Genomic DNA, 27,059 nt, shown 5'->3' on the forward strand with positions numbered 1-27,059 from the left:
TACCTTTTGTTATCCACATGAATTAAGAGAATAATACATTTTCTAAAAATTAGTCTAAAAGCTAATATTATTGTAACTTTGGTTGTAACTCTAATTTTGTTTTCTGATTAATGCATTTACACGAATTAGTTTATGGTTTGTGGCACACAATGTTCAAAGATGTAATTTTGTGACATCAACTATGTGGGAAGGGGACAGAGCTGTTACAGGAGCAGGGTTTGTTTGTTTGTTTGTTCTAATTTAGTAAAATACACATAACAAAATTTACCATCTTAACCATCTTTATGTGTCCAATTCATTGGTGCTAAATACATTCATAATGTGCTACCATTACCACCATCCATCCCCCTAACTCTTTCATCCTGTAAAACTGAAACTCTATACCCATTAAACAATAAATCCCTGTTCTCCCCTCCCCTTGACTCCTGGAAACTACCATCACACTTTCTTTTTTTATTATTTTTGACTACTCTAAGTACCTCCTACAAATGGAATCATACAGTATTTGTCTTTTTGTGACTGTGATGTTATGTTCAGGAACTGATCAGTTTAAGTCCTCACCCCAGAGAAGCTGGGCAAAAATAAAATAGCAGACAGCCTTTACAAGCAGACTGTTTGCTCTCTGGACTGGTCAAGACTTGCAATTCAAAACCCATGATTGTTAACCCATAAATGCTTAGATCTTTAAGCAAGCTGGCAGAGATCTTTGAAAATTCTATCCCATTGGTGGGCGCTGTTTCCAAAATGTACATTCTCGGGTTGATTCTGTACTTCCAACCTGTGTGAGCATGTGTGTGGTGAGGAAATTGATGAGGGTTTGTTACTAGACATGTTGATCTGTGTATAGCCAAAGAGTTTAAGGCTGATATATACTTCTTGTTAAGCACAAATTCAACTTAAGCTGGCTCTGTATGATCTGATGCAAGAACACAAGGTAACAGAATATAATTCCTTAGATGAAAAAGGCAGAGGCTCCTCAGTGGCCTTAACACATCAACACATGTGGGAGCTTGATGGTAGAGTATTAACTCAATGGAGGACTGAAAACATTTGGTGGTAATTATTCCCATGGGCAGTTTGAAAATACAACATGATAATGGCAGCCTCGCAGCCACAATGCAATTTATACTAAAGAGCCAACTAAATAGAAACAGGGATCAATTTAGGAAAATCTTCAAAATGTATCTTAATAGCCCTTTTTTAAAAACAGTAATACTGCCTTTCTTGGTTTTGTTTTTTACCATCCTATGGCAATGCAATTGAGGGAGGATACTGACAGATTCATTATTTAGCATGGGAGAAAAGGGCATCAAAATTACTTAAGGAGTATGTGTCTTTTCCTCCTTTTACATACAAATTACATCTGTGCTACTTTCCAAGTTCCTCTGCATTAGAAATTAAAATGGCCTCTATTCTAGACCAGCAATACATATAATAGCTCTAACTTTTAGGTTAAAGAATCCTGACTTCTATAACCAGGGCATCAGTACATTAGGCATTCTGCAGCAGCTTTTCCTCAATAAGGAAATATGGTAGCTCTTTACTTACTTTATCTACTCAAAAAGCTTCATTTAAAATTAATGGAAACAAGAAATTCAATCTGGCCTTCCGAGTTTAGGAAAGAGGTTTCAAATTGGGGGCCTACAGGTAAAGTTTGGTCTGTAGATGTGTTTTGTTTGGCCTACATAGTACCCTGAAAATCAGGACTGCTCACATCAAATCTACATTGCCAATTTCTGATAGGGTAATTCTGAGTCCATAATCCTGCATAACAAAAATTAGCTGGAATTTACCATAATCCCTTTCAAAAAGTCACCAGATCCTTCTATGCCTAGTTGTGAAATGCCTTACTAATATATAGTAGTACCCGGCTTCTATAGATACTTGAGTGACCTTCAGTCTGGAGTCTAAAACATCGAGGAGAGATTGACACAGATTCCAAGACCTGTAGGGTACCTGTAGATAATTGACCTTACAAAAGAAACAAGAAGAAATTGCTACATAAATAATAGTACCTTTATTAGTTATCTAATTTTTTTTTCAAGAACTCAACAAATTGTAACTACTAGCAAATTGACAACTTTATATGTTCAGTAGTGCTACTCTAGTTCAACTTTGTTAAAATGCTATTTTTCCCCATGAAACTAATATTACACTATATTTTAACTAACTGGAATTTTTAAAACATGCTGTCTTCTTCCAAGAAGGAATGGAAGAAATTTCTATGAAATAGAGAAAGTTCAAGAAAATAACCAATGAGGCTGTTACTTTGATTTTTAACTCATGCTTTAGCAGTCTAACAAAATTGAAGGCTACTAAAAAGTAATATTTTCATCTGTCAAGATTAAAAAAGTGATTATATACAGTGATTATTTCTTAACTAATCCAGGATTTAGAAAAAGTCCTAAATGTTAAGAAAACTTTTCATTAGATTAAATTTTTGTTTTAGAAAACCTCTAAGCCTTTCCAAACAAATAAAAATAATGGAAATTCATTTTGATAAATGCTTAACCACAATAATTAAACAGAAATGCAAATACATGTTAGTACAATGAAATATTTCTGACTCTGGAAGAAACATTTTCCTCTCTTTCACTGGTATGGCGGAAAGAACACCTAACTTGAAGTCAAAGATTAGTTTATCGAGACCCTTGCTACATGATCTTCAGCATATCGCTTTGCCTTCTGGTCCCTTTCCTTTGCCTATAAAAATGGGGATCATAATCTCTATTTCATAAAATTGTTGTAAGGATTTTAATGAGAATATATATCAAAATAGTTATCACAGTGTCTGGCACAGAGAGCACTTAAAACATTTGTGTTCCTCTTCTCTTCCACAGGAGGTCTACACACCACCACTGGGGCTGCCACCACGTCTCTAGTGATCCCTGAGAAGTTGCAGCACATTTTGCAAGTGCCCAACACCAATATCAATGGGTGGTGGAAAGTAACCTTTGCCATCACTGCAATTAAGGGTGTGGGGCAAAGATATGCTCATGTGGTGATGAGGAAAGCAGACAATGATCTCACCAAGAGGACAGGAGAGCTCACTGAGGATGAGGCGGAATGTGTAGTCCCTATTATGCAGAATCCACACCAGTGTAAGTTCCCAGGCTGGTTTTTGAATAGACAAAAAGACGTGAAGGATGGAAAATACAGCCAGGTCCTGGCCGATGGTCTGGACAACAAACTTTGCGAAGACCTGGAACAACTGAAGATTTGGGCCCACAGAAGGCTGGCACCACTTCTGGGGACTTCATGTCCAAGGCCAGCACACCAAGACCACAGACTGCCGTGGCAGCGCCATGGGTGTGTCCAAGAAGAAATAAATCTGTAGGCCTTGTCTGTTAATCGTTTATACGCCTATAAAAAATTTTCTGTTCTTTTCATACATGGGAGGCAAATGCGTTCCCCATAGAAAAAATGAAAAAGCCACGCGGGATGAATAGGCAAAGCACTGAGGATTTTTAGGGCAGTGAAACTATTCTGATACTTGTCATTATAAATTTGTCCAAACCCATAGAACGTACACCAAGAGTGCACCCTCATGTAAACTATGGACAGGGTGATAATGATGTGTCACTCGAGGTTCATCAAATGTAACAAATGTATCACTCTAGTGGGGGATACTGATAATGGGGGAGGTGGTGCATATGTGGGGGCATGGGGATATATGGAAAATCTGTATCTTCTTCTCAATAATGCTGTGAATCTAAAACTGCTCAAAACAAAATCGAGGTTTTTTTAGAGCCATGGGTTTAGAAAAATGACTAATCTTGAATATTTTTAACCAAATGTAGAATTTCTATTATAGCTATTTCAATATAGCTGTCAGAGAATAATGTTATAAATCAAACATTAATGCGGTGCTGACCCTGAAAATTATGGCTACTAGTATGACTCAATACACAACCTAAAAACAAAGCAGGAATCTAACAACAATGCACACATATGTTCGTGTACAAGACACATATAAGAATGTTCATGGAAGCACTATGTGTATTAGCCCTATGCTGGAAACAACTTACATGTCCATCCCTGCTACAACTGTGGTGTACTTATATAATGGAATAATAAGCAGCTTTGAGAATGATTAATTGCAAACACACATGGTGGAAAAAATCTCACAAAAATAATAAAGGGCAAAAGAACCAAACACACAGAAAAATTCATTATGATTTCTTTTATATATAATTCAAAATCAGGTAAAACTTATGATATGAGAAGTCAGAATAGAGGCTATCTTTGGGAGGGGATCATAGTGACTAGAAGGGGCTTCTTGGATTACAGCAGTATTCTGTTTCTTCACTTTGGAGGTAGTTACACAACGTGTTCACTTTGTGAAAAATTATTGAGCTCTAGAGTTATAATTTGTGCATTTTTCAGGATGTATTATTGGGTATATGTATGTTTATATATCAATAAGAGTTACCATAAATAAATAAAGCAACAGTAAATTCACAACATGAACATTAAATATGGGAGGTACTAGGTCCAGCCTGGTATTTATTCATGCAACTATTTATTGAAATTTACTTTGTACCCAGTACTGTTTGATTTTGGTGATACAGTGGTAAATGTTATAGGCTGAATTGTGTCTTCCCAAAATCCCCATGTTGCAGCCCTAACCCCTAGTACCTCATAATGTGACCTTGTTAGGAGACAGGGTCTTTACAGAGGTAATCAAGTAAAATGAGGTCATTGGGGGGGGGGCCCTACTCCAATATGACGGGCGTCCTTATAAGAAGAGGAAATTTGGACACAGACACAGGCATAAAGGGAAGATGACATAAAGACAGAGGAAGATGGCCACCCATAAGTCAAGAAGAGAGCCAGATATCTGGAACAGATTCTTCCCTCACAAGCTTTCTAAGGAACCAGCCCTGCCAACACCTGGATCTCCTCAACTTGTAGCCTTCAGAACTGTGAGACAATCCATTTCTGTTGGTTAAAACACTCTGTAGTACTTTGTTTCAGCAGCCCTAGAAAACAAATACAGTTAACCCTAGCTTATTTCCCATACCCTCAAAAGGTACTGTCCTTGCCCTCAATTACAGTACTGTTCCCAACTACAACGATGATAACTGCAATAAAGGGAAAATTTGCCTAATTGAGAAAGTCATTAAAGGCTTCCCTGAGGAAGTTTTAACTAAGCTAAAAACTGAAGTAAAAAAAATATATTTTTATTTATTTACTTAAAATTTTTTAATGTTTTTTTTTTTTTTTTTAATTTTTTTTTCAACGTTTTTTATTTATTTTTGGGACAGAGAGAGACAGAGCATGAACGGGGGAGGGGCAGAGAGAGAGGGAGACACAGAATCGGAAACAGGCTCCAGGCTCCGAGCCATCAACCCAGAGCCTGACGCGGGGCTCGAACTCACGGACCGCGAGATCGTGACCTGGCTGAAGTCGGACGCTTAACCGACTGCGCCACCCAGGCGCCCCAATGTTTTTTTTTTTTGAGAAAGAGAAATACAGAGTGTGTGTGGGGGAGGGGCAGAGAGCTGTCAGCACAGAGCCCCATGCAGGACTTGAGCCCATGAACCATGAGATCATGACCTGAGCTGAAGTCAGATGCTTAACTGACTAAGCCACTCAGGCATCCCTAAAAGAAATTACTGACTAGGTAAAAAGAAAGGGACAAGGCTTCCAGGTAAAAGAAATAGCATATTTTAAAGCCCTTTATGTAGAGACCACTTTTAGGCAAACAGGCTTGAGCAGCATAATGTAGAAAGGGCCCACAGCAAACCCCTGGCTGAATACAGACAGGGCCATCAGGAGACTCACCTCAAAATATCTATAGGCCTTAACTGATGGATGGGCTACTTACAACCAGCAGTTACCAAAAAGGGAAAAATTCCATACTTTCCCATCTCACCTCACCTTCCAGCTTTAAATACAGCACAGCTCCCCCGTCAACTGGCTCGTTGCACCCTGCCTTTCCTCTGCTGTCCTGCCTGCTGCTCCCTTGCAGTGTATTCAATAAACTTCTATCTCCTTTGTTCTGCCTCGAATGAATCCTTTCACCTCCCCCACCAACGGCTTCCACCCGATGGCCACCCCCCATCTGGGAGCCCCCATTCGATCAGGAGAGACACGTTTTTGTCTTTTAACTTTTTTAATGCTTTATTTTATTTTTGAGAGAGAGAGAGCAGCGGAGGGGCAGACAGAATCCGAAGCAGGCTCCAGGCTCTGACTTGTGAGTACAGAGACCGATGCGGGGCCTGAACCCATGAACCGCGAGATCATGACCTGAGCCAAAGTTGGACACTTAACCAGGCACCCCAGAAGAGACACACATTTAATCACCACACATTACAGGAGGAACAAAAAGAAAGCACACATCTGGGTGAAGAAAGTGAGGAGTACAGTAGGAAAGAGGCTAGAGAGGCAGCTGGAATCCTGATCATGCAGGCCACGTTAAGGATTTTGGACTTTATCTCAGGAGGCACTGAGACGACCAAACACTTAGTGCATCATAATATGATAGGATGTGAAGTACTCAACATACTTGTAAGTATTCTTGTCAAAAATAGCTGAACCTAAATCTAGTCAAGTCTTTATTTTTATTTATTTTATTTTATTTTATTTTTAACGTTTATTTATTTTTGAGACAGAGAGAGACAGAGCATGAACAGGGGAGGGTCAGAGAGAGGGAGACACAGAATCTGAAACAGGCTCCAGGCTCTGAGTTGTCAGCACAGAGCCCGACGTGGGGCTCAAACTCACAGACCGCGAGATCATGACCTGAGCCAAAGTCGGCTGCTTAACTGACTGAGCCACCCAGGTGCCCCTATTATTTTTTTTAATATATGAAACTTATTGTCAAATTGGTTTCCATCAACACCCAGTGCTCATCCCAAAAGATGCCCTCTTCAATACCCATCACCCACCCTATCCTCCCTCCCACCTCCCCCAAAAGAGTTTGTTCTCAGTTTTTAAGAGTCTCTTATGCTTTGGCTCTCTCCCACTCTAACCTCTTTTTTCTTTTCCTTCCCCTCCCCCATGGGTTTCTGTTAAGTTTCTCAGGATCCACATAAGAGTGAAACCATATGGTATCTGTCTTTCTCTGTATGGCTTATTTCACTTAGCATCACATTCTCCAGTTCCATCCACGTTGCTACAAAAGGCCATATTTCATTCTTTCTCATCGCCACGTAGTACTCCATTGTGTATATAAACCACAATTTCTTTATCCATTCATCAGTTGATGGACATTTAGGCTCTTTCCATAATTTGGCTATTATTGAGAGTGTTGCTATAAACATTGGGGTACAAGTGACCCTATGCATCAGTACTCCTGTATCCCTTGGGTAAATTCCTAGCAGTGCTACTGCTGGGTCACGGGGTAGGTCTATTTTTAATTTTCTGAGGAACCTCCACACTGTTTTCCAGAGCAGCTGCACCAGTTTGCATTCCCACCAACAGTGCAAGAGGGTTCCCGTTTCTCCACATCCTCTCCAGCATCTATAGTCTCCTGATTTGTTCATTTTGGCCACTCTGACTGGCGTGAGGTGATATCTGAGTGTGGTTTTGATTTGTATTTCCCTGATGAGGAGCGACATTGAGCATCTTTTCATGTTCCTGTTGGCCATCCGGATGTCTTCTTTAGAGAAGTGTCTATTCATGTTTTCTGCCCATTTCTTCGCTGGATTATTTGTGGAGTTTGGTGAGCTCTTTATAGATTTTGGATACTAGCCCTTTGTCCGATATGTCATTGGCAAATATCTTTTCCCATTCCGTTGGTTGCCTTTTAGTTTTGTTGATTGTTTCCTTTGCTGGGCAGAAGCTTCTTATCTTCATGAGGTCCCAATAGTTCATTTTTGCTTTTAATTCCCTTGCCTTTGGGGATGTGTCAAGTAAGAAATTGCTACGACTGAGGTCAGAGAGGTCTTTTCCTGCTTTCTCCTCTAGGGTTTTGATGGTTTCCTGTCTCACATTCAGGTCCTTTATCCATTTTCAGTTTACTTTTGTGAATGGTATGAGAAAGTGGTCTAGTTTCAACCTTCTGCATGTTGCTGTCCAGTTCTCCCAGCACCATTTGTTAAAGAGACTGTCTTTTTTCCATTGGATATTCTTTCCTGCTTTGTCAAAGATTAGTTGGCCATACTTTTGTGGGTCTAGTTCTGGGGTTTCTATTGTATTCCATTGGTCTATGTGTCTGTTTTTGTGCCAATACCATGCTGTCTTGATGATTACAGCTTTGTAGAGGCTCAAGTCTGAGATTGTGATGCCTCCCTCTTTGGTCTTCTTCTTCAAAATTACTTTGGCTATTTGGGGACTTTTGTGGTTCCATATGAATTTTAGGATTTCTTGTTCTAGCTTCTAGAAGAATGCTGGTGCAATTTTGATTGGGATTGCACTGAATGTGTAGATAGCTTTGGGTAGTATTGACATTTTGACAATATTTATTCTTCCAATCCATGAGCAGGGAATGTTTTTCCATTTCTTTATATCTTCTTCAATTTCCTTCATAAGCTTCCTATAGTTTTAAGCATACAGATCTTTTACATCTTTGGTTAGGTTTATTCCTAGGTATTTTATGCTTCTGGGTGCAATTGTGAATGGGATCAGTTTCTTTATTTGTCTTTCTGTTGCTTCATTATTAGTGTATAAGAATGCAAGTGATTTCTGTACATTGATTTTGAATCCTGCAACTTTGCTGAATTCATGTATCAGTTCTAGCAGACTTTTGGTGGAGTCTATCGGATTTTCCATGTATAATATCATGTCATCTGCAAGAAGTGAAAGCTTAACTTCATCTTTGCCAATTTTGATGCCTTTGATTTCCTTTTGTTGTTTGATTGCTGATGCTAGAACTTCCAACACTATGTTAAACAACAGTGGTGAGAGTGGACATCCCTGTCGTGTTCCTGATCTCAGGGGGAAAGCTCTGTTTTTCCCCATTGAGGATGATGTTAGCTGTGGGCTTTTCATAAGTGGCTTTTATGATGTTTAAGCATGCTCCTTCTATCCCAACTTTCTCGAGGGCTTTTATTAAGAAAGGTTGCTGAATTTTGTCAAATGCTTTTTCTGCATCGATTGACAGGATCATATGGTTATCTCCTTTTATTAATGTAATGTATCATGTTGATTGATTTGGGAATGTTGAACCAGCCCTGCATCCCAGGAATGAATCCCACTTGATCATGGTGAATAATTCTTTTTATATGCTGTTGAATTCGATTTGCTAGTATCTTATTGAGAATTTTTGCATCCATATTCATCAGGGGTATTGGCCTGTAGTTCTCTTTTTTTTTACTGGGTCTCTGTCTGGTTTAGGAAACAAAGTAATACTGGCTTCATAGAATGAGTCTGGAAGTTTTCCTTCCCTTTCTATTTTTTGGAATAGCTTGAGAAGGATAGGTATTATCTCTGCTTTAAACGTCTGGTAGAACTCCCCTGGGAAGCCATCTGGTCCTGGACTCTTATTTGTTGAGAGATTTTTGATAACTGATTCAATTTCTTCGCTGGTTATGGGTCTGTTCAAGCTTTCTATTTCCTCCTGATTGAGTTTTGGAAGTGTGTGGGTGTTTAGGAATTTGTCCATTTCTTCCAGGTTGTCCAGTTTGTTGGCATATAATTTTTCATAGTATTCCCTGATAATTGCTTGTATTTCTGAGGGATTGGTTGTAATAATTCCATTTTCATTCATGATTTTATCTATTTGGGTCATCTCCCTTTTCTTTTTGAGAAGCCTGGCTAGAGGTTTATCAATTTTGTTTATTTTTTCAAAAAACCAACTCTTGGTTTCATTGATCTGCTCTACAGTTTTTTTAGATTCTATATTGTTTATTTCTGCTCTGATCTTTATTATTTCTCTTCTTCTGCTGGGTTTAGGGTGTCTTTGCTGTTCTGCTTCTATTTCCTTTAGGTGTGCTGTTAGATTTTGTATTTGGGATTTTTCTTGTTTCTGGAGATAGGCCTGGATTGCAATGTATTTTCCTCTCAGGACTGCCTTCGCTGCATCCCAAAGCGTTTGGATTGTTGTATTTTCATTTTCATTTGTTTCCATATATTTTTAAATTTCTTTTCTAATTGCCTGGTTGACCCACTCATTCTCTAGTAGGGTGTTCTTTAACCTCCATGCTTTTGGAGGTTTTGCAGACTTTTTCCTGTGGTTGATTTCAAGCTTCATAGCATTGTGGTCTGAAAGTATGCATGGTATGATCTCAATTCTTGTATACTTATGAAGGGCTGTTTTGTGACCCAGTATGTGATCTATCTTGGAGAATGTTTCATGTGCACTTCAGAAGAAAGTATATTCTGTTGCTTTGGGATGCAGAGTTCTAAATATATCTGTCAAGTCCATCTGATCCAATGTATCATTCAGGGCCCTTGTTTTTTTATTGACCATGCGTCTAGATGATCTATCCATTGTTGTAAGTGAAGTGTTAAAGTCCCCTGCAATTACTTCTTATCAGTAAGAAGTAATCTTATCAGTAAGGTTGCTTATGTTTGTGAGAAATTGTTTTATATATCTGGGGGCTCCCGTATTCAGCGCATATACATTTATAATTGTTAGCTCTTCCTGATGGATACACCCTGTAATTATTACATAATGCCCTTCTTCATCTCTTGTTACAGCCTTTAATTTAAAGTCTAGTTTGTCTGATATAAGTATGGCTACTCCAGCTTTCTTTTGACTTCCAGTAGCATGATAAATAGTTCTCTATCCCCTCACTTTCAATCTGAAGGCGTCCGCAGGTCTAAAATGAGTCTCTTGTAGACAGCAAATAGATGGGTCTTGGTTTTTTTTTGTCCATTCTGATACCCTATGTCTTTTGGATGGCTCATTTAGTCCATTTACATTCAGTGTTATTATAGAAAAATATGGGTTTAGAGTCATTGTGATGTCTGTAGGTTCCATGCTTGTAGCGATGTCTCTGGTAGTTTGTCTCACAGGATCCCCCTTAGGATCTCTTGTAGGGCTGCTTTAGTGGTGATGAATTCCTTCAGTTTTTGTTTGTTTGGGAAGACCTTTATCTCTCCTTTATATCCTTTATCTCTCTAAATGACAGATTTGCTGGATAAAGGATTCTTGGCTGCATATTTTTTCTGTTCATCACATCGAAGATTTCCTGCCATTCCTTTCTGGCCTGCCAAGTTTCAGTAGAGAGATCAGTCACGAGTCTCATCAGTCTCCCTTTATACGTTAGAGCATGTTTATCCCTAGCTGCTTTCAGAATTTCCTCTTTATCCTTGCATTTTGCCAGTTTCACTATGATATGTCGTGCAGAAGATCGATTCAAGTTACGTCTGAAGGGAGTTCTCTGTGCCTCTTGGATTTCAATGCCTTTTTCCTTCCCCAGATCAGGGAAGTTCTCAGCTATTATTTCTTCAAGTACACCTTCAGCACCTTTCCCTCTCTCTTCCTCCTCTGGAATACCAATTATGCGTAGATTATTTCTCTCTAGTGCATCACTTAGCTCTCTAATTTTCCCCTCATACTCCTGGATTTTTTAATCTTTTTCTCAGCTTCTTCTTTTTCCATAATTTTATCTTCTAGTTCACCTATTCCCTCCTCTTCCTCTTCAATCCGAGCTGTAGTCGCCTCCATTTTATTTTGTAGCTCATTAATAGCATTTTTTAGCTCCTCCTGGCTGTACCTTAGTACTTGATCTCTGTAGCAATAGATTCTCTGCTGTCCTCTATACTGTTTTCAAGCCCAGCGATTAATTTTATGACTATTATTCTAAATTCACTTTCTGTTATATTGTTTAAATCCTTTTTGATCAGTTTGTTAGCTGTTGTTATTTCCTGGAGTTTCTTTTGAGGGAAATTCTTCCGTTTCGTCATTTTGGACAGTCCCTGGAGTGGTGTGGAACTGCAGGGCACTTCCCCTGTGCTGTCTTGAATAACTTGCGTTGGTGGGTGGGGCCACAGTCAGACCTGATGTCTGCCCCCAGCCCACCGCTGGGGCCACAGACTGGTGTGTACCTTCTCTTCCCCTCTCCTAGGGGCGGGATTCACTGTGGGGTGGGGTGGGGTGGCCCGTGTGGCTACTTGTACACTGCCAGGCTTGTGGTGCTGGGGATCTGGCATATTAGCTGGGGTGGATCGGCAAGGTGTACAGGGGCGGGAGGGGCAGGCTCACCTCGTTTTTCCTTCGGTGATCTGCTTTGGGAGGGGCCCTGTGGCACCAGGAGGGAGTCAGACCTGCCGCCGGAGGGATGGATCTGCAGAAGCACACCACTGCATGGTGCAAGCAAGTTCCCTGACAGGAACTGGTTCCCTTTGGAATTTTGGCTGGGGGATGGGCGAGGGAGATGGCCCTGGCAAGCGCCTTTGTTCCCTGCCAAGCTGAGCTCTGTCCTCCGGGGCTCAACAACTCTCCCTCCCGTTGTCCTCCAGCCCTCCCGCTCTCTGAGCAGAGCTGTTAACATATAACCTTCCAGATGTTAAGTCCCGCTTGCTGTCCGAACACACTCCGTCCGGCCCCTCCACTTTTGCAAGCCAGACTCGGGGGCTCTGCTTGGCCAAAGGGCTGCCCCTCCGCCCTGGCTCTCTCCCGCCAGTCCATGTAGCTCGCACTGCCTCTCCACCCTTCCTACCCTCTTCCGTGGGCCTCTCGTCTGCGCTTGGCTCCGGAGAATCCGTTCTGCTAGTCTTCTGGCGGTTTTCTGGGTTATTTAGGCAGGTGTGGGTGGAATCTAAGTGATCAGCAGGACGCAGTGAGCCAGCGTCCTCCTATGCCACCATCTTCCTCAAGTCTTTAGAACTAACTTCCATTTATAGGAAATATGGGAAATGGAATAACAAATAAAGGAATACCTTAAGGTCAAATACCAGTCAGACAAATCTAGCAGGTGGAACATTTTTGGTAACAACCACCCAGTCCAACCAGTCAATAGAGAGAGAAAAAAAGGTGAGGGTGAGGCATACTCTAGATGCGGAGATACAATAACCAAACAGAACACACAAACCTTGTTTAGATCCTAATTAGAGCAAATCAACTATAAAAAGGTATTTTTAAGCAATTGGTGAAATTTGAATATGGAGTGTATATTAGATGATACTAAGGAATTATTATTTTTAAAAGTAAAATAAAGTAAAAGACACAGCTGTGTCTCCACTGAAGCTGTAATTTTGATAGCAGAGACCATACACAAAGTAGGTATTCAGTATATGTTATTGATTCTGATGTTGAATCTATCTTGCTTGGTATTTCAAATTTACGCAAAAGGTCAAAAAATACTAGGGAATCATTTGTACCTTTGCAGAATTACAGAATTTTTGAGTTATAAATGATAAGAGGAATTATCTAGTCAAAATAAACTTATGAAGAAAAGGACACAAAGCCAGGTTGTGGTAGAGCTGGTCTCGCATGCAGGGTCCTATGCCAAGAGGCTCATGTTATGCATCTCTTCAGTGCAGCCTACAGGAGGCTCCGACTGCTTCCAAACCTTTTGTAGCTCACAGCTCCACTCCTCCCCCTCCCCCCCACTTGACTTCATATTCTTTCTTGCTCTTCCTCCCAACTCCATCTCTAGACATTTTGATTTATATTCACTTGACAAGTTTCACATTCCTTGGGAAAACTGCCGCAGGTAATGCTAAACAGAGGAGGAACAATAATGAGTGGAGGAAAAACATTTTAAAATAAAAGCAAAATTAACAGTAACAACAACAGCTGCTGTTCCAAGCTTTTTCCACATTTAAGTTCCTACTTCATCCTCCTGGCTTTCAGGGATAATTTTCCCCCTAAGTTCTGTCAATGGACACATAATAGCTTTCTATCAATTATACAAGTCTCAAAGAAAAAAGGTTTCATTGGTATATTAAAAATCAATGCTGCTAAAAATAAACAAAAATTCAAATTTTTTAAAAAATAAAAAATCAATGCTGCTGAAATGCCTTTTCTCTTTCCCTTTCTTTTTTCCATCCTTCATCTTTTCTTTTCAAAAAAATCACAGCTAATGTGATGGCCAGAAATCAAAATATTATTAGTTACTATAAGCCTTTTAGTAATATGTTGCTTTTTAAATTATGTACATATATTACTTTAAAAAATATTGTTTTAGAAAACTCAATTATAATTATGCATTACTGTGTTTAGCAATATATGGAAAAACTGAGAATGCAGCCAGTACCCTCTGGATTTATAAGATAAGCCAAGAAACCCTAGCATAGACAGATCACTTACTTTAGGAATAAGGTATATCAGTATTATCAAATACACCAAAGAAGGATAATTATACAAATAAAGACAGATAGATATGTGGGATTTAGTAAGTTTAAGCCAAGCAGAGGAACATATATTTCTGGGACCTATTACACAGAAATAACAGTTACCTTCTGCAAAATTCCTCTATTATGTTATATACTTCTATTATACACACATATCACTAACCTTCATAACAAACCTTTGGAGGAGTATTACTGCCTGTATTTTACAAAGAGGAAGAGGTAAGACCAGAATTTAAATACGAGGCTACCTGATTCCAAGTTCATATTCTTTCAACTATAGAGTAAAAAAACAGACATTCAATTTAAATTTAGGAGGGGAAAGAAGCTTGACTTTTTACTCCTACTCCATCTCATAGCAGCTCACTGTTACCAAGTTCCATGATCAAGGCTGATATTTAGCTGGTATGCTCTGCCATGGCATAAGGCTGAAAGCTGTTAAGATTAGCTGGGGATCTGTTCTGTTTGACTCATGGTGCCCGTGCCATGTGGATCACTAAATATGTTGAATATCCTACCCGTCCGTGACACAACCTGAGTATTCCAACAAATACTTACTCAGACATTTGAAATCATCCCAAACCACCTACGACATATGTTCCATACCTACAGGTATCTCAGGTCTACATCCATGCAAAATTTGGCTGGTCTTCTCTCTAGGTAAGAACATGCTAGGATTCCCAATTTTTGGAGTAGAAGCCTAACATTTGCCATTTACATTGACCAAAGCATGGGGCACATCTTTAAGTCAGTAGTACAAAATTACTATACTTAGGATTTCACCAGTGAGTCCAACCTCAAAATGACATCCTGTCTTTCTTGTTAAAAATCAGGCTCATAGGATTCAATATTTGGGAAATTAGTCTGACAGGATACTACCCACACCTTCCCCAGTTCTTACTATGAAATTTGATCACCAGAAAAGAATAGATGTTAGCTTATGCCCTTAGATAGAAGTACATACCTAAACTGAGTTATATTCTTGGATTTTATCAAGATTCAATATAAGAAATGACCATATGGAGAAAAAGAAAGCAACAGTCTAAATGTTTCAAGGACAAATCTAAATGTCAACATAATAAGAGCAACATGATTTCTGAGAGCTTCACACTTTGGATTTATTTATAAGTTAGTTATGCCAAAATCAGTTTGTCCAACCAACACACATAAAATGTTATACAGGCTCCCTCAACTGGTTAAGATGTAGCACTACCAAAAAACATGTTCCATTAAGTTGACTGTATCATCTTCTTGAGAAATTTCTGTAACTCCAGCCTGAGATCGAAGAATGGACATGATGTCACGAGATAATTTGTCAAAGCCATTCTGTAAACATATATTTGCTACTTCTTGCCAGTTTTCTAATGAGCAAAATGGATCATTTATCATAAGATGTTCCACTATACCTAAGGAAAAAAATTATAATATTATAGTATGTCACCTATTCTTATTTGAAAATCCATATTTAGCAATTCTTCAAAAATAGAAAGGGTTATCATTTCAACTCACTATTAAACCTGATTCCTATAAGTTTAATGTGGAGCGCTTCATCCAACTCATGGTAAGTAATCAAGTGTTAGTTTCTTCTGCTTTTTCATGAACCTTTTCATGCCTCACTGCAACCCTCTACCATGTCTCACATTCCCACACCTTTACTCATCTCCTTCTTGGTAAGGCTAGCAGATATTGAAAGTTACAAGGAAGGGAGCTTAGAAAATGAAGAATGAGGGCTCAGCCTTATTCAGAGTCTACAAGGTACCATTAGACACTATCATGTAACTGAGGGCTTACAGGTCTAGTTTTCATGATCCTTCAAATTCTTTTATAAATTCCCTAGTAGTGCTGACCCAAGTGCTTAAAAACCTCTTCGGCAAACCCTCCATCTTATCTCTGATAGAGAGAGACCTCTTAATGATGGGGCTTCTGTAACAAATATTTTTTCTAAGGATATAAAAGAATGAGTTTATTAAATAAAACTAAGGAGATTATTTGCTTTTGAAAATCAATTACAGTGACCCCCTTGGAATATATTTATTTAGGGAACTCATTTCTTATCTATTACCTGCATTACTTATGATACTTAATGAAAGATCTTTTTAAAACATTGTCATCACTATTATTTTATTTCTACCATAACTCTGTCAAATAAAATAATTTAGTTGATATCTATAATTTCAAAATTATCTTCCCAAATATGTTTTAATGTAATCTGCTATTCATTCTTAAACCCCATGTAGTAATTTAAAATCAAATTGTCTGCTCAAGTTCCTATATTAGAGAAAGGAAAGAAAAAATGAGATTTCATTAGTAATTCTTGACCCTACTACAGAGTTATGTTCAGAGTAAATATCATATGTAACTGATACGTACATATATATTTAGTTTAAGATTAAAATATAGAAAGATTATTTCCAAGGGCACCTGGGTGGCTCAGTAGGTTAAGTGTCTAGTGCTTAATTTTAGCTTAGGTCATGATCTCATGGTTTGTGAGTTCAAGCCCCATGTTGGGCTCTGCACTAAGAGCACAGAGCCTGCTTGGGATTCTCTTTCTCCTCCCCTGCTTATAGTCTCTCTCAAAATAAATATTTTTTAAAAAAAGATTATGTCTAAATAACACTTAAAATATATAAAAAGTTATTAAATATAAATATTTATTAATATATGTAAAGTTTTTAGAGTAGTGTTAGCTAATATAATTATTAAAATGTTCCCCTAAATCTTCACAAAGATTCTCTCTTCTTTGTAATTCCCTCAAGAAATAAATACTATTGGGGCGCCTGGGTGGCTCAGTTGGTTGGGCGTCCTACTTTGGCTCAGGTCATGATCTTGCAGTTCATGAGTTCCAGCCCCACATCGGGCTCTATGCTGACAGCACAGAGCCTGGAGCCTGTTTCAGATTCTGTGTCTCCCTCTCTCTCTACCGCTTCCCCACTCACACTCTGTCTCTCTCTCTCAAAAATAAATAAACATTGGGGCGCCTGGGTGGCTCAGTTGGTTAAGCGTCCGACTTCGGCTCAGGTCATGATCTCACGATCTGTGAGTTCGAGCCCCGCGTCGGGCTCTGTGCTGACAGCTCAGAGCCTGGAGCCTGCTTCACATTCTGTGTCTCCCTCTCTCTCTGCCCCTCCTCTGTTCATACTCTGTCTCTCTCTGTCTCAAAAATAAATAAGCGTTAAAAAAAATTAAAAAAAATAAATAAATAAACATTAAACAATTAAAAAAAAATACTATTGTTAACAGACTATTATTGACATGGTAGTCTTTACATTTATAAACTCTTAAAGTCAATTCCTGCCAAGAAGGAATTCTTAGGAAGAATGAGTTAACTCAAACATAATAATCTTGAACCTTTCCCTAAACAACCCAATACTTTTTCTTCTACAACAACATTTTACTATACTCACCTTTCCCACCTTTACTTATCTCTTGAAGTAGCTTAATGCCAACTTTTTTCATATCTACAGAGAACAGATGAAGTATAGCAAGACCAAAAGATAAAGATGGTGGTTTCCCGTTCCATTCTCTAGTGAGACACTGAATTAATTCAGTGTGAGGACATAACTTGATTAGGTCCATCAGGTCATCTGAAAGCAAAATTCAAAAACTATGTCTCAACATCCTAATATGATACATCAACTACAAACTGGGACCAACTAATATCTATACCTGCCAATCAACATTTCTTTTTCCAATCCTTCCAAAGCCCTCAGTGAACTTAACACTACTATCTCCAATCAAGAAGAAAAAAAATCATGCTCAGCATAGCAAAAAACGAAAGAAAACTACTAGTAGCAAGGACTACCAGGAAAACAAATTATCAAAGAACTGTGGTAGAATAGAAATAATTAGATTGGCAATCAGGAAACCTGATCTAACCACAATTCCATCAGTCCCTTATTCTTTTGGATCCCAGTTTATGCATCTTAAAAGTGCTAGCATTAGGGCTCCTGGGTGGCTCAGTTTGGTTAAGTATCGGACTTTAGCTCAGGTCATGATCTCACGGTTTTTGAGCTCGAGTCCCACATCGGGCTCTCTGCTGTTAGCTCAGAACCCACTTCAGATCCTGTCCCCCTCTTTCTCTGCCCCTTCCCTGCTCTCTCTCTCTCAAAAATAAATGAACATTAAAAAAATAAAGTTTTAGCATATCCAATTTCTAAGGTTCCATCTAACAATATTATGTTTGTCTATATCTTGCTGTTCATATTTGGGCCAACTTCTAGTGAGTATAATTTCTTTCTTCCTGTGTCTTGCACAGAAAAAGGGGCTCAGTAATTTTTTTCCTAAAAATATTATTTTAGAAACTCAAAAATGAAGACTTTAAGAAGCCATTAGCCCGTTCAAGTAGCTAGTAGCTGAGCCATATGAAGTTGCCTACATTTGACCATGCTTTACTACAAAAAAGGATATTTCATATGGTTTAATATACTAGATAACTACTGAGTTGATACTACAATTATGATTTACATTAAAAAAATTTTTTTTAATGTTTATTTATTCTTGAGGGAGAGATAAGAGTGTGAGTGGGGGAGGAGCAGACAGCGAGGGGGAGACACAGAATCTGAAGCAGGCTCCAGGCTCCGAGGTGTCAGCACAGAGACCCATGTGGGTCTCGAACTCACAAACCATGAGATCATGACCTGAGGTGAAGTCGGACGCTTAACCGACTGAGCCACTCAGGCACCCCCATGATTTACATTCTTAAATTTATAAACTTTGTGTTAACTAAAGTTTTTCAAGTAAAAAATTTACTTTCTCAGGGTGCCTGGATGACTCAGTGGGTTAAGCATCTGACTTTGTCTGAGGTCATGATCTCATGGCTCATGGGTGCAAGCCCCGCATGGGGCTCTGTGCTGACAGCTCAGAGCCTGGAGCTTGCTTTGGATTCTGTGTCTCCTTCTCACTCTGCCCCTCCTCCCCAGCCCACACTCTGTCTGTCCCTCTCTCTCTCAAAAATTAACATTAAGCATTAAAAAAAAAATTTGTTTTTAATATTATTCTTTGGTCACAACAGAGGTAGTATTCAGAATAATTCCTGAAAGCCTTTTAAGAACTACCATAAACATAATTTGCAATTTTTTGACTGATAATATAAGATAATCTAGTGTTTATTAAACACATATTTACTGTACTAGGGACTTACATATATCAAATCACTGCATTTAATATTCAGTATAAGTGAGATATTATTATTCTCACATTAAAAGTGAGGAAACAGGCTTAGAGAAGTTAATTTTCCCAGAATTATACACATGATATAAAGGAGAACGAAGTTCATCTAATCCACCCAAGTCCATGACCTTCCAATCTTTAGTGATGCTCCTCCAAAACAATAAGTATATGTGTGATGCACTGTATGTATGTACATATACACATACATGCACATACACACATAAATAAAAGAGAGATAAATGATAAAAGAATAAGCAAGGAATAGCAGAATATAATTCTGTATCAATAAAGTCAAACAATTTTTTTTTAATTTCCCTAGAGAAGAGGTAGAAGAAGTTTATGATTTGGGCCACTCAAACTGGCCTTCACTAAGGTGAAGCTATTTATATAGCATCCCCCAGCCACCAGCATTTCGTAACTCACACATTTTGCTGTTTCATTCAATCAGGCATTCAAATTCCCCTCTCCTTGAATTGATTAATTAACCACTATTTACTTAAGTATGTACAAGATATGGCCTCTGACTAGTTCAAAGGAACACAAATTCAAATCCTATGACCTTTCTCCTCTGCTTACCATGGTTTGTAATCCATTTCGTCATTTCTTAGTTTGACAGGTTATTAATCAATTTTTATCTCATGGATGTTCTTGGGGTTTTTCTCCAAATTTTTATTTACATTTTACTTAGCTAACATACAGTGAAATATTGGTTTCAGGAATAGAATTCAGTGATTCATCATTTGCATACAACACCCAGTGCTCATTCTAACAAGTGCTCTCCCTAGTACCCATCACCCATCTAGCTCATTCCCCCCCCATCACCCTTCAGTTTGTTCTCTATCATTAAGTCTCTCATGGTTTCTCTCCCTCCCATATGTTCATCTGTTTTGTTTCTTAAATTCCACATATGAGTGAAATCATATGGTATTTGTCTTTCTCTGACTGACTTACTTCTTTAGCATAATACATTTTAGCTCTATCCATGTGATTGCAAATGACAAGATTTCATTCTTTTGGATGACTAATATTCCATTGTGTATATATATCACATCTTTATCCATTCATCATCAGTCTGGACATTTGGGCTCTCTCCATAGCTTGGCTATTGTTGACAATGCTACAATAAACACTAGGGTGCATATATCCCTTCAAATTTGTATTTTTTTTTTATCCTTTGGGTAAATACCTAGCAGTGCAATCGCTAGATCATAGGGTAGTTCTATTTTTAACTTTTTTTTAAAGTTTATTAATTTATTTTGAGAGAGAGAGAGAGAGTATGTGTGTGTGAGCAGGGGATGGGCAGGGAGAGAGGGAGAGAGAGAATACCATGCAGGTTTTGTGCTGTCAATGCAGAGCCCAATGTAGGGCTTGAACTCACGAACTGTGAGATCATGACCTGAGCTGAAACCAAGAGTTGATGCTTAACCGACTGAGCCAGATGTCCCTATTTTTAACTTTTTGAGAAATCTCCATACTGTTCTCCAAAGTGGCTGCAGCCATTTGCATTCCCACCAACATTGCAAGAGGGTTCCCCTTTCATGGATATTCTGTTTTAATATGATTATAAAGGCCGATATGCCAAGTGTGATAGATGTTTAACTCACGAACATCTAGAGCAATGGTTCTCAAAATATGGTCTAGGGTTTATAAAGTCAAAACTATGTTCATAAAAATACTAAGCTGTTATTTGCCTTTTTCATTCCCATTCTCTCACAAATATACAGTGGTGTTTTCCAAAGACTATATGACATGTAGTCTTACAACAGACTGAATATAGGAGGAGATATAGGAAGCCAGCTATCTTATAGTAATCCAGATATTGTAGAGATTTGCAAAAATGTAGAAAATGCAACTCTTTTCATGAAATTCCTTGGTTTTGGAAAGTTTTTTTTGTTTTTTAAAGTATATTTATTTATTTTGGAGAGACAGCACGTGCATGTGTGGGAGGGACAGAGAGGGGGAGAGAGAGAGGATCCCAAGCAGGCTCCCCACTGTCAGCACAGAGCTGGATGCGGGGCTCAAGCTCATGAAACCTTGACGTGGTGACTTGAACTGCAATCAAGAGTCAGACGCTTAACCGACTGCACCACCCAGGCGCCCCAAGGAAAAGTTATGTCTTATAAAAAATATTTTATTATGATAACATGTGATGGGTTTATTGTTGTTTTCTTTAAATGAATAAATATTTTAAAATTTTCTGTTTTAATTTCTAATAGGATAAATATCAACAGATATAACCCATATAAATATAAACTCTTTGGGATGTTCAGTGCTTTTTTAAAAGTGTAAAAGAGGGGTGCATGGGTGGCTCCGTTGCTTAAACATCCAACTTCAGTTCAGGTCATGATCTCACAGTTTGTGAGTTCAAACCCCTCACCAGGCTCTCTGCTCTCAGTGCCAGAGCCCACTTCGAATCCTCTTGTCTCCCTTTTGCTGTCCTTCCCCTGCTCACTCACTCACTCTCTCTCTCTTTCAAAAATAAATAAAAATAATAAATAAATAAGTAAATAAAAGAAACCTGAGACCAAAAAGTTTGAGAGCTTCACATCTAGAATAACCCAATTTCCACTTAAGTATATTCACTTGTGTAATGATAATGGGGAAGGTGAACAAACAAATCATTTCAGGTTTTATTCTAAATATTATTGGGGGGTGGAATAATTTTTATTTCTAAAACAGATGCTCCTTTAGTCAGATTTATGCTTTTGGAACAAAACTTTCTTATAATTTTTGTTTTTGTTTTGTTGTGGTTTTGGTTTTTGTTTTTTAATTTGTAAATGTATAACTGATAGTCTAAATCTGAGAACATTCTTTTCTGAAAGTATAAAATTAAGTCTTTCCCTCAAGGCCCCATGATACCATGGGTTTTTCAGGGTTTCTACTTTTTCTCAAGTTATTATTTTCATCTTATGATGTGCTAAATAAATTCTGAGGATAAATATCAAGGTTCTAATTATACAGAGTGTCATTACTTCTTAAACTATTATAATAACATATAATTATTTTAGATTATAATGCAGGAGCAGAACAATACAATAATGAGTCAATCACATTTCTATGCATTTATGCAAGGCAAATTTTGCAAGCAAAACAGAAACTTCATTCACATTTCAGTCAATATAAATTCTAGAGTAATCATTTCTTACCTGTGGAAAAATAATACTTAAAACAGAAACTGAACCTGTATACTTAGATAATAAAAATAAAATATCTAATTCATTCAATAAATATTGAGTAGTACCTACTATGCCAGATTCTATCCTGTTGCTGTGTGTACGTAGGCAATTACTTACCTCTTTGAGCCTTAGTTAGCCTCTCTGTGGAAAGTTTTTTTTTTAATCTATAAAATAGGGATAATAACAAAACCTACTTTATAGTTAATGTAAGTATTAAGTAAGATAATGCAAGTAAAATGCCAAACTATAGTATCAAGTGTGCTGTTAATATAACAAATGAAGAAATTCATAACTTTAAAAAATAGATGCTAAGTAAAATTAAATTTATTGTTTGAAAATAATCAGATTCAACTGCCATAAATGATCCTCTTTCCCGTAAAAATATGACCTAGAAGTGCTGTAGTTTGTCTTATTTGCAACTTCTTAGAATTGGGGTACAGAGCCTGCAAATAAGAATTCAGACATAGACCTGGGATATGGGAGAGGTCAGGCTGCCTGTACACGTAGGTTAGTGCTGAACTAGATTCATAAGAGATCAGCTCATTCAACTAGAGTTACCCTAAGGTTGACAATGCTCTCAGATCACTGCCTACTTGTAACCTAAGTGTTTCAAAATTTTGAAATGAACATTATTTTACTAGTTCTTCATTTTTAATGCTCTTATCATAGTTTACATACACTCATATGTAACAAATAAGTGCAGCTATTTAAAAAAAATTCTCTAAGTAGCATGGTCTGAAGTATCTGCAAAATAAACTGTGTACTTCAGAGGGAGAGAAGCAGAGACACCCAGACATCTACCTTCTTGAAGGCTGCCAGGTCGTCCCCTCAGGACAGCCTGAGGCTCAGTCCCTCATGCCTCTGCCAGACATGGGAGAAAAACAAGATCTCAGCAACAACTGACCTTAAGGCAAAGACCACTCTGACTGGGCTGGCCACAGCTACCCAGGACCCTCCGTTAGCACCAAGGACTTGGTGAACTTCACTCCCTCAGCTCAGTGTTCCCTCTGTGGATCTCAGCATCTCCACTTGTATGACAGGCCTAGCAATGACTACCTGATGGGACTACTGTGAGGACTGGCTAGAAGGGTGTGAGAACACATCTAGACTCTGGCACATAGTAGGTTCTCAATAAAAGCTAGGTTTTTGTTAAAAACAGACAAAAATTGTATGTTTCAGGATTCCAGTTTACTAAACGTTTATGTAGTGAAGAAATACTAATGTATTTGAATGTCTAGCATGAAAGTCAATCAGTTCTAGCTTAACTGTTTTCACCAAAAATTATAAGACTCTACTTATTAGTATATGTAAAATAGACGTTAAAATTTAAATCCAAAATATTGCCTACTATCATGTGTGATCTTACCACTAAAGTCTAGAATTCGAATACATACCAATAAGTAGGCTTTTTCACTTACCGGAAGTAAAGTCCTTGAACTGCTGTATGTATTCCATGGCCCCATGAATCTGACCCTGTTTACATAGGCAAAGAAGAGCTTTCTTGTGCAGGCCACATTCAGTGTAGATAATCTGAGCTAAAGCCAGGCACTTGGCCTTGTTATAAGTATCCTGCTCCCCATAATCATAAATGACATCCCCAGCCTCCTCAGAAAATGTGAGCCTAGAGCAAGCAGATCAATAGGTATACTTTAGAGAGCTCATGGTGAGTGGATGAGAATAAAATATTTTAAAATTCAGCACAGTAGAATTGGATTTTCCATGGTCTGTAAGAATTACAAGTTAATAGACAATTGATGTAGGAGAAATTAAACATATCCAAGATTTAACAAAAACAAAAATAATCACATACTCTTTTGTGGTGAGGGAGGGGGAGGAGACATTTTGGTGCAACTGACCTCAAGTTTTTTCAAAAATCTACAAACATGGTTAAAACTCTCCTAAAAAAGACTGGTGGAATTTAAAGTAACAAGGTAAATAAAAATTATTTTATAATTGAGGATCTCAATGTTCTCAGCAGTTATACAGATTTTAAACCCTGCAGAATGTAAGAATTCATTAAATGTTGGTTAAAGATAGTGACAACAAATTTTAGCTCAAAATTAGTGACAGATCTTGCAAGTGTTTGCAAGAAACGTGTGACATCAGTGTTATTTTCTAAACTGTTATAGAATTATAAAAAACAACAGGGGTAAAAAAGGGTTTAAGATGTCCCAATTTCCCTTGTCATCACATTTTAATGCACATCTTCAAACACAATTGGAGTGAACCATCTGCACATTAACTCCACCTAGAAACGATCAGCATAGGCCAAAACACATTTGGGTATAATTTAAGATATCACTTCCAATCACTGGTTGTACGGACATTGTGCTTTAGTTTTATTTTAAATTAGTAGCTACAGAGTAACAGTAATCACATAATATTGATATCTGTACACATGTAACAAAATACCAGTAACATTCAAATAAAATCCTGAAATCCCTATAAAATGTGTTTACTGAAAATTCAGTAAATAAAGCCTGCCATGTTTATTGGGGTGGCCAAAGAGAAGTGTGTCTGAAATCAAAAGGCAGCTTCTGAGTATAAATCAATTATTTAATAAGCAATTTACCTAACTTTTACATTTTAGTACCAAAACATAGGTTTTGGTAGCTATAGCCACGATGTTTCTGAAGGCTGAACAAGGAATTATTTCAGTCATTTTAGTGACTGTATAACCAGAGCAAGATGATAATACCAGTATTATAGTATTTCTTTCTCTTATTAATACCATTATTTTATTTTTGTAAGAGGTCATCACTAACATGATGTGGTTCCACCTGAGAAAAAGGCAGAGCTGAGGACTAAGGTTGCTTTGTCCTGGTTTGTCATTTTCCAAAAGGATGATGTATGATTTAAAAATATATATATTGAAAGGGAGGAAGAGGGGGCGCTTGGGTGGCTCAGTCGGTTGGGTGTCAGACTTCAGCTCAGGTCGTGATCTCGCAGTCCGTGAGTTCGAGCCCCGCGTTGGGCTCTGTGCTGACAGCTCGGAGCCTGGAGCCTGTTTCGGATTTTGTGTCTCCCTCTCTCTGACCCTCCCCCGTTCATGCTCTGTCTCTCTCTGTCTCAAAAATAAATAAAAGTTAAAAAAAAATTTTTTTTTTAATAAAAAAAAATTTTAAAAAAAAGAAAGGGAGGAAGAGGGTCAAGCCCCAAAAGAATGGAACTGGCCCTGAAGGAAAAAGGGGGAAAAAAAAAACAGGGATTCTAGCCCTGGGGAAAGGGAGGTAGTCAAGCACCCTGTACCCAACTGGAAAATGAGCCTGGGAACCTCTGTCCCTGTTTTGCCCCTAATCACCTCATTACATCCCTCTTTCTGTTTTCTCAAAGTCTCCTTCTTGGCTCTCCCATCCCTACTTCCAATTCTAAGAAGACTTCTGAAAGTGGATCTCTAGACTGGCTCTGGAGAATATATATGACTAATAAATAACTAAAAAAAAAATGTGCTTAACTCCATTAGTAAACTAAGGTATATTTGATTATAAACCAGATTATAGATTTTTTTTAATGTTTATTTATTTTAAAGAGAGAGAGAGAGAGAGAGAAGACACAAGTCGGGGAAGGGCAGAGAGAGAGTGGGAGACACAAAATCCAAAGCAGACTCCAGGCTCTGAGCTGTCAGCACAGAGCCCAAAGTGGGGCTTGAACCCACAAACCTTGAGATCATGACCTGAGCCAAAGTCAGACATTCAACTGACTGAGCCACCCAGGCACCCCAGATTGTAGATTTTTTTAAGCCAAAATAAAGGTAATATACAATCACTAAATCTATGCATCATATTTATTTACTGTTATTTTGTAGGATTTGGGTTTGTCAAGTTAATATTTCAGAGGATATTTTCCTCTTCCGGGAGCAATATCTGCAATTTAGAGAGCCAATGCCAACAAAACATTTCTTAAGTTTAGGCTTTCTGAGTCAAGTGATTAGACTTTCCCCAGGTAAGAATGACTAAGAGAGCCAAGATTAGTCTATAATCCAGGCTGTTTTATGGCTGGCTCTGTGCAGGGCTTCAAGGAAAGAACTGTAGAACTTTTTAAGGTAGCCATATGGTAGAGGCCAGGTCACTGGAGTCAGAGACCAGAGGAAAGAGGCTAAGAATAAAGAATGTGAATTACCTTCAGTATTCTGTTATATCATCTCAGGATCCTTAAGAGTGGTGGTATTTTCCAAATTTATGCAGTCAAGGAATTGCAGAAGAATTTAAATTCTTATAATTAAGAGGTAGAATTGGCCAAGAACAATCAGTATATGTGGGGAAATTAATCTTGTCTTATGTGTCTCTGCATCAGACAACAGGTGTTAATGAACATGCACTTTCTAATGGTGTTCTCATGTCTGAACCATTTCCAGTGCTCCCTGACAAGTACTTTCTGTAGAGAGCGTAGAAGGTGGGACCAGGTAGAAAAAGAAAGAGGCAAAGGGTAAAAAGAGGGGTATTTGTACGAAGAAGTTTCCTAAAACAGAATTAACTATTACGTGAACAGTAAGTGAAGGCCATAACAAGAGGGGGTGGGAAAAAGATA

The 27,059-nt window shown here is 38.2% G+C and overlaps 1 protein-coding gene across 7 annotated transcripts in view; it reads right to left on the bottom strand.

The window, feature by feature from the left end:
• Window positions 1-15,280: 15,280 nt before the first annotated feature.
• CLHC1 (clathrin heavy chain linker domain containing 1) overlaps window positions 15,281-27,059 on the bottom strand; it is a 40,264-nt gene continuing 28,485 nt past the window's right edge. For all 7 annotated transcript variants that reach the window (XM_049651476.1, XM_049651477.1, XM_049651482.1 and 4 more), the window contains 3 exons: window positions 23,951-24,153; window positions 17,592-17,771; window positions 15,281-15,593 (listed from right to left, as the gene is read on the bottom strand). In XM_049651476.1, coding sequence (XP_049507433.1) covers window positions 15,397-15,593; window positions 17,592-17,771; window positions 23,951-24,153 — 580 coding nt within the window. In that variant the 3' untranslated portion in view covers window positions 15,281-15,396. The remainder of the gene's footprint in view (window positions 15,594-17,591; window positions 17,772-23,950; window positions 24,154-27,059) is intronic.

Source organism: Panthera uncia, assembly GCF_023721935.1.
Source record: "Panthera uncia isolate 11264 chromosome A3 unlocalized genomic scaffold, Puncia_PCG_1.0 HiC_scaffold_11, whole genome shotgun sequence".
In the NCBI taxonomy this organism is placed as follows: domain Eukaryota; kingdom Metazoa; phylum Chordata; class Mammalia; order Carnivora; family Felidae; genus Panthera; species Panthera uncia.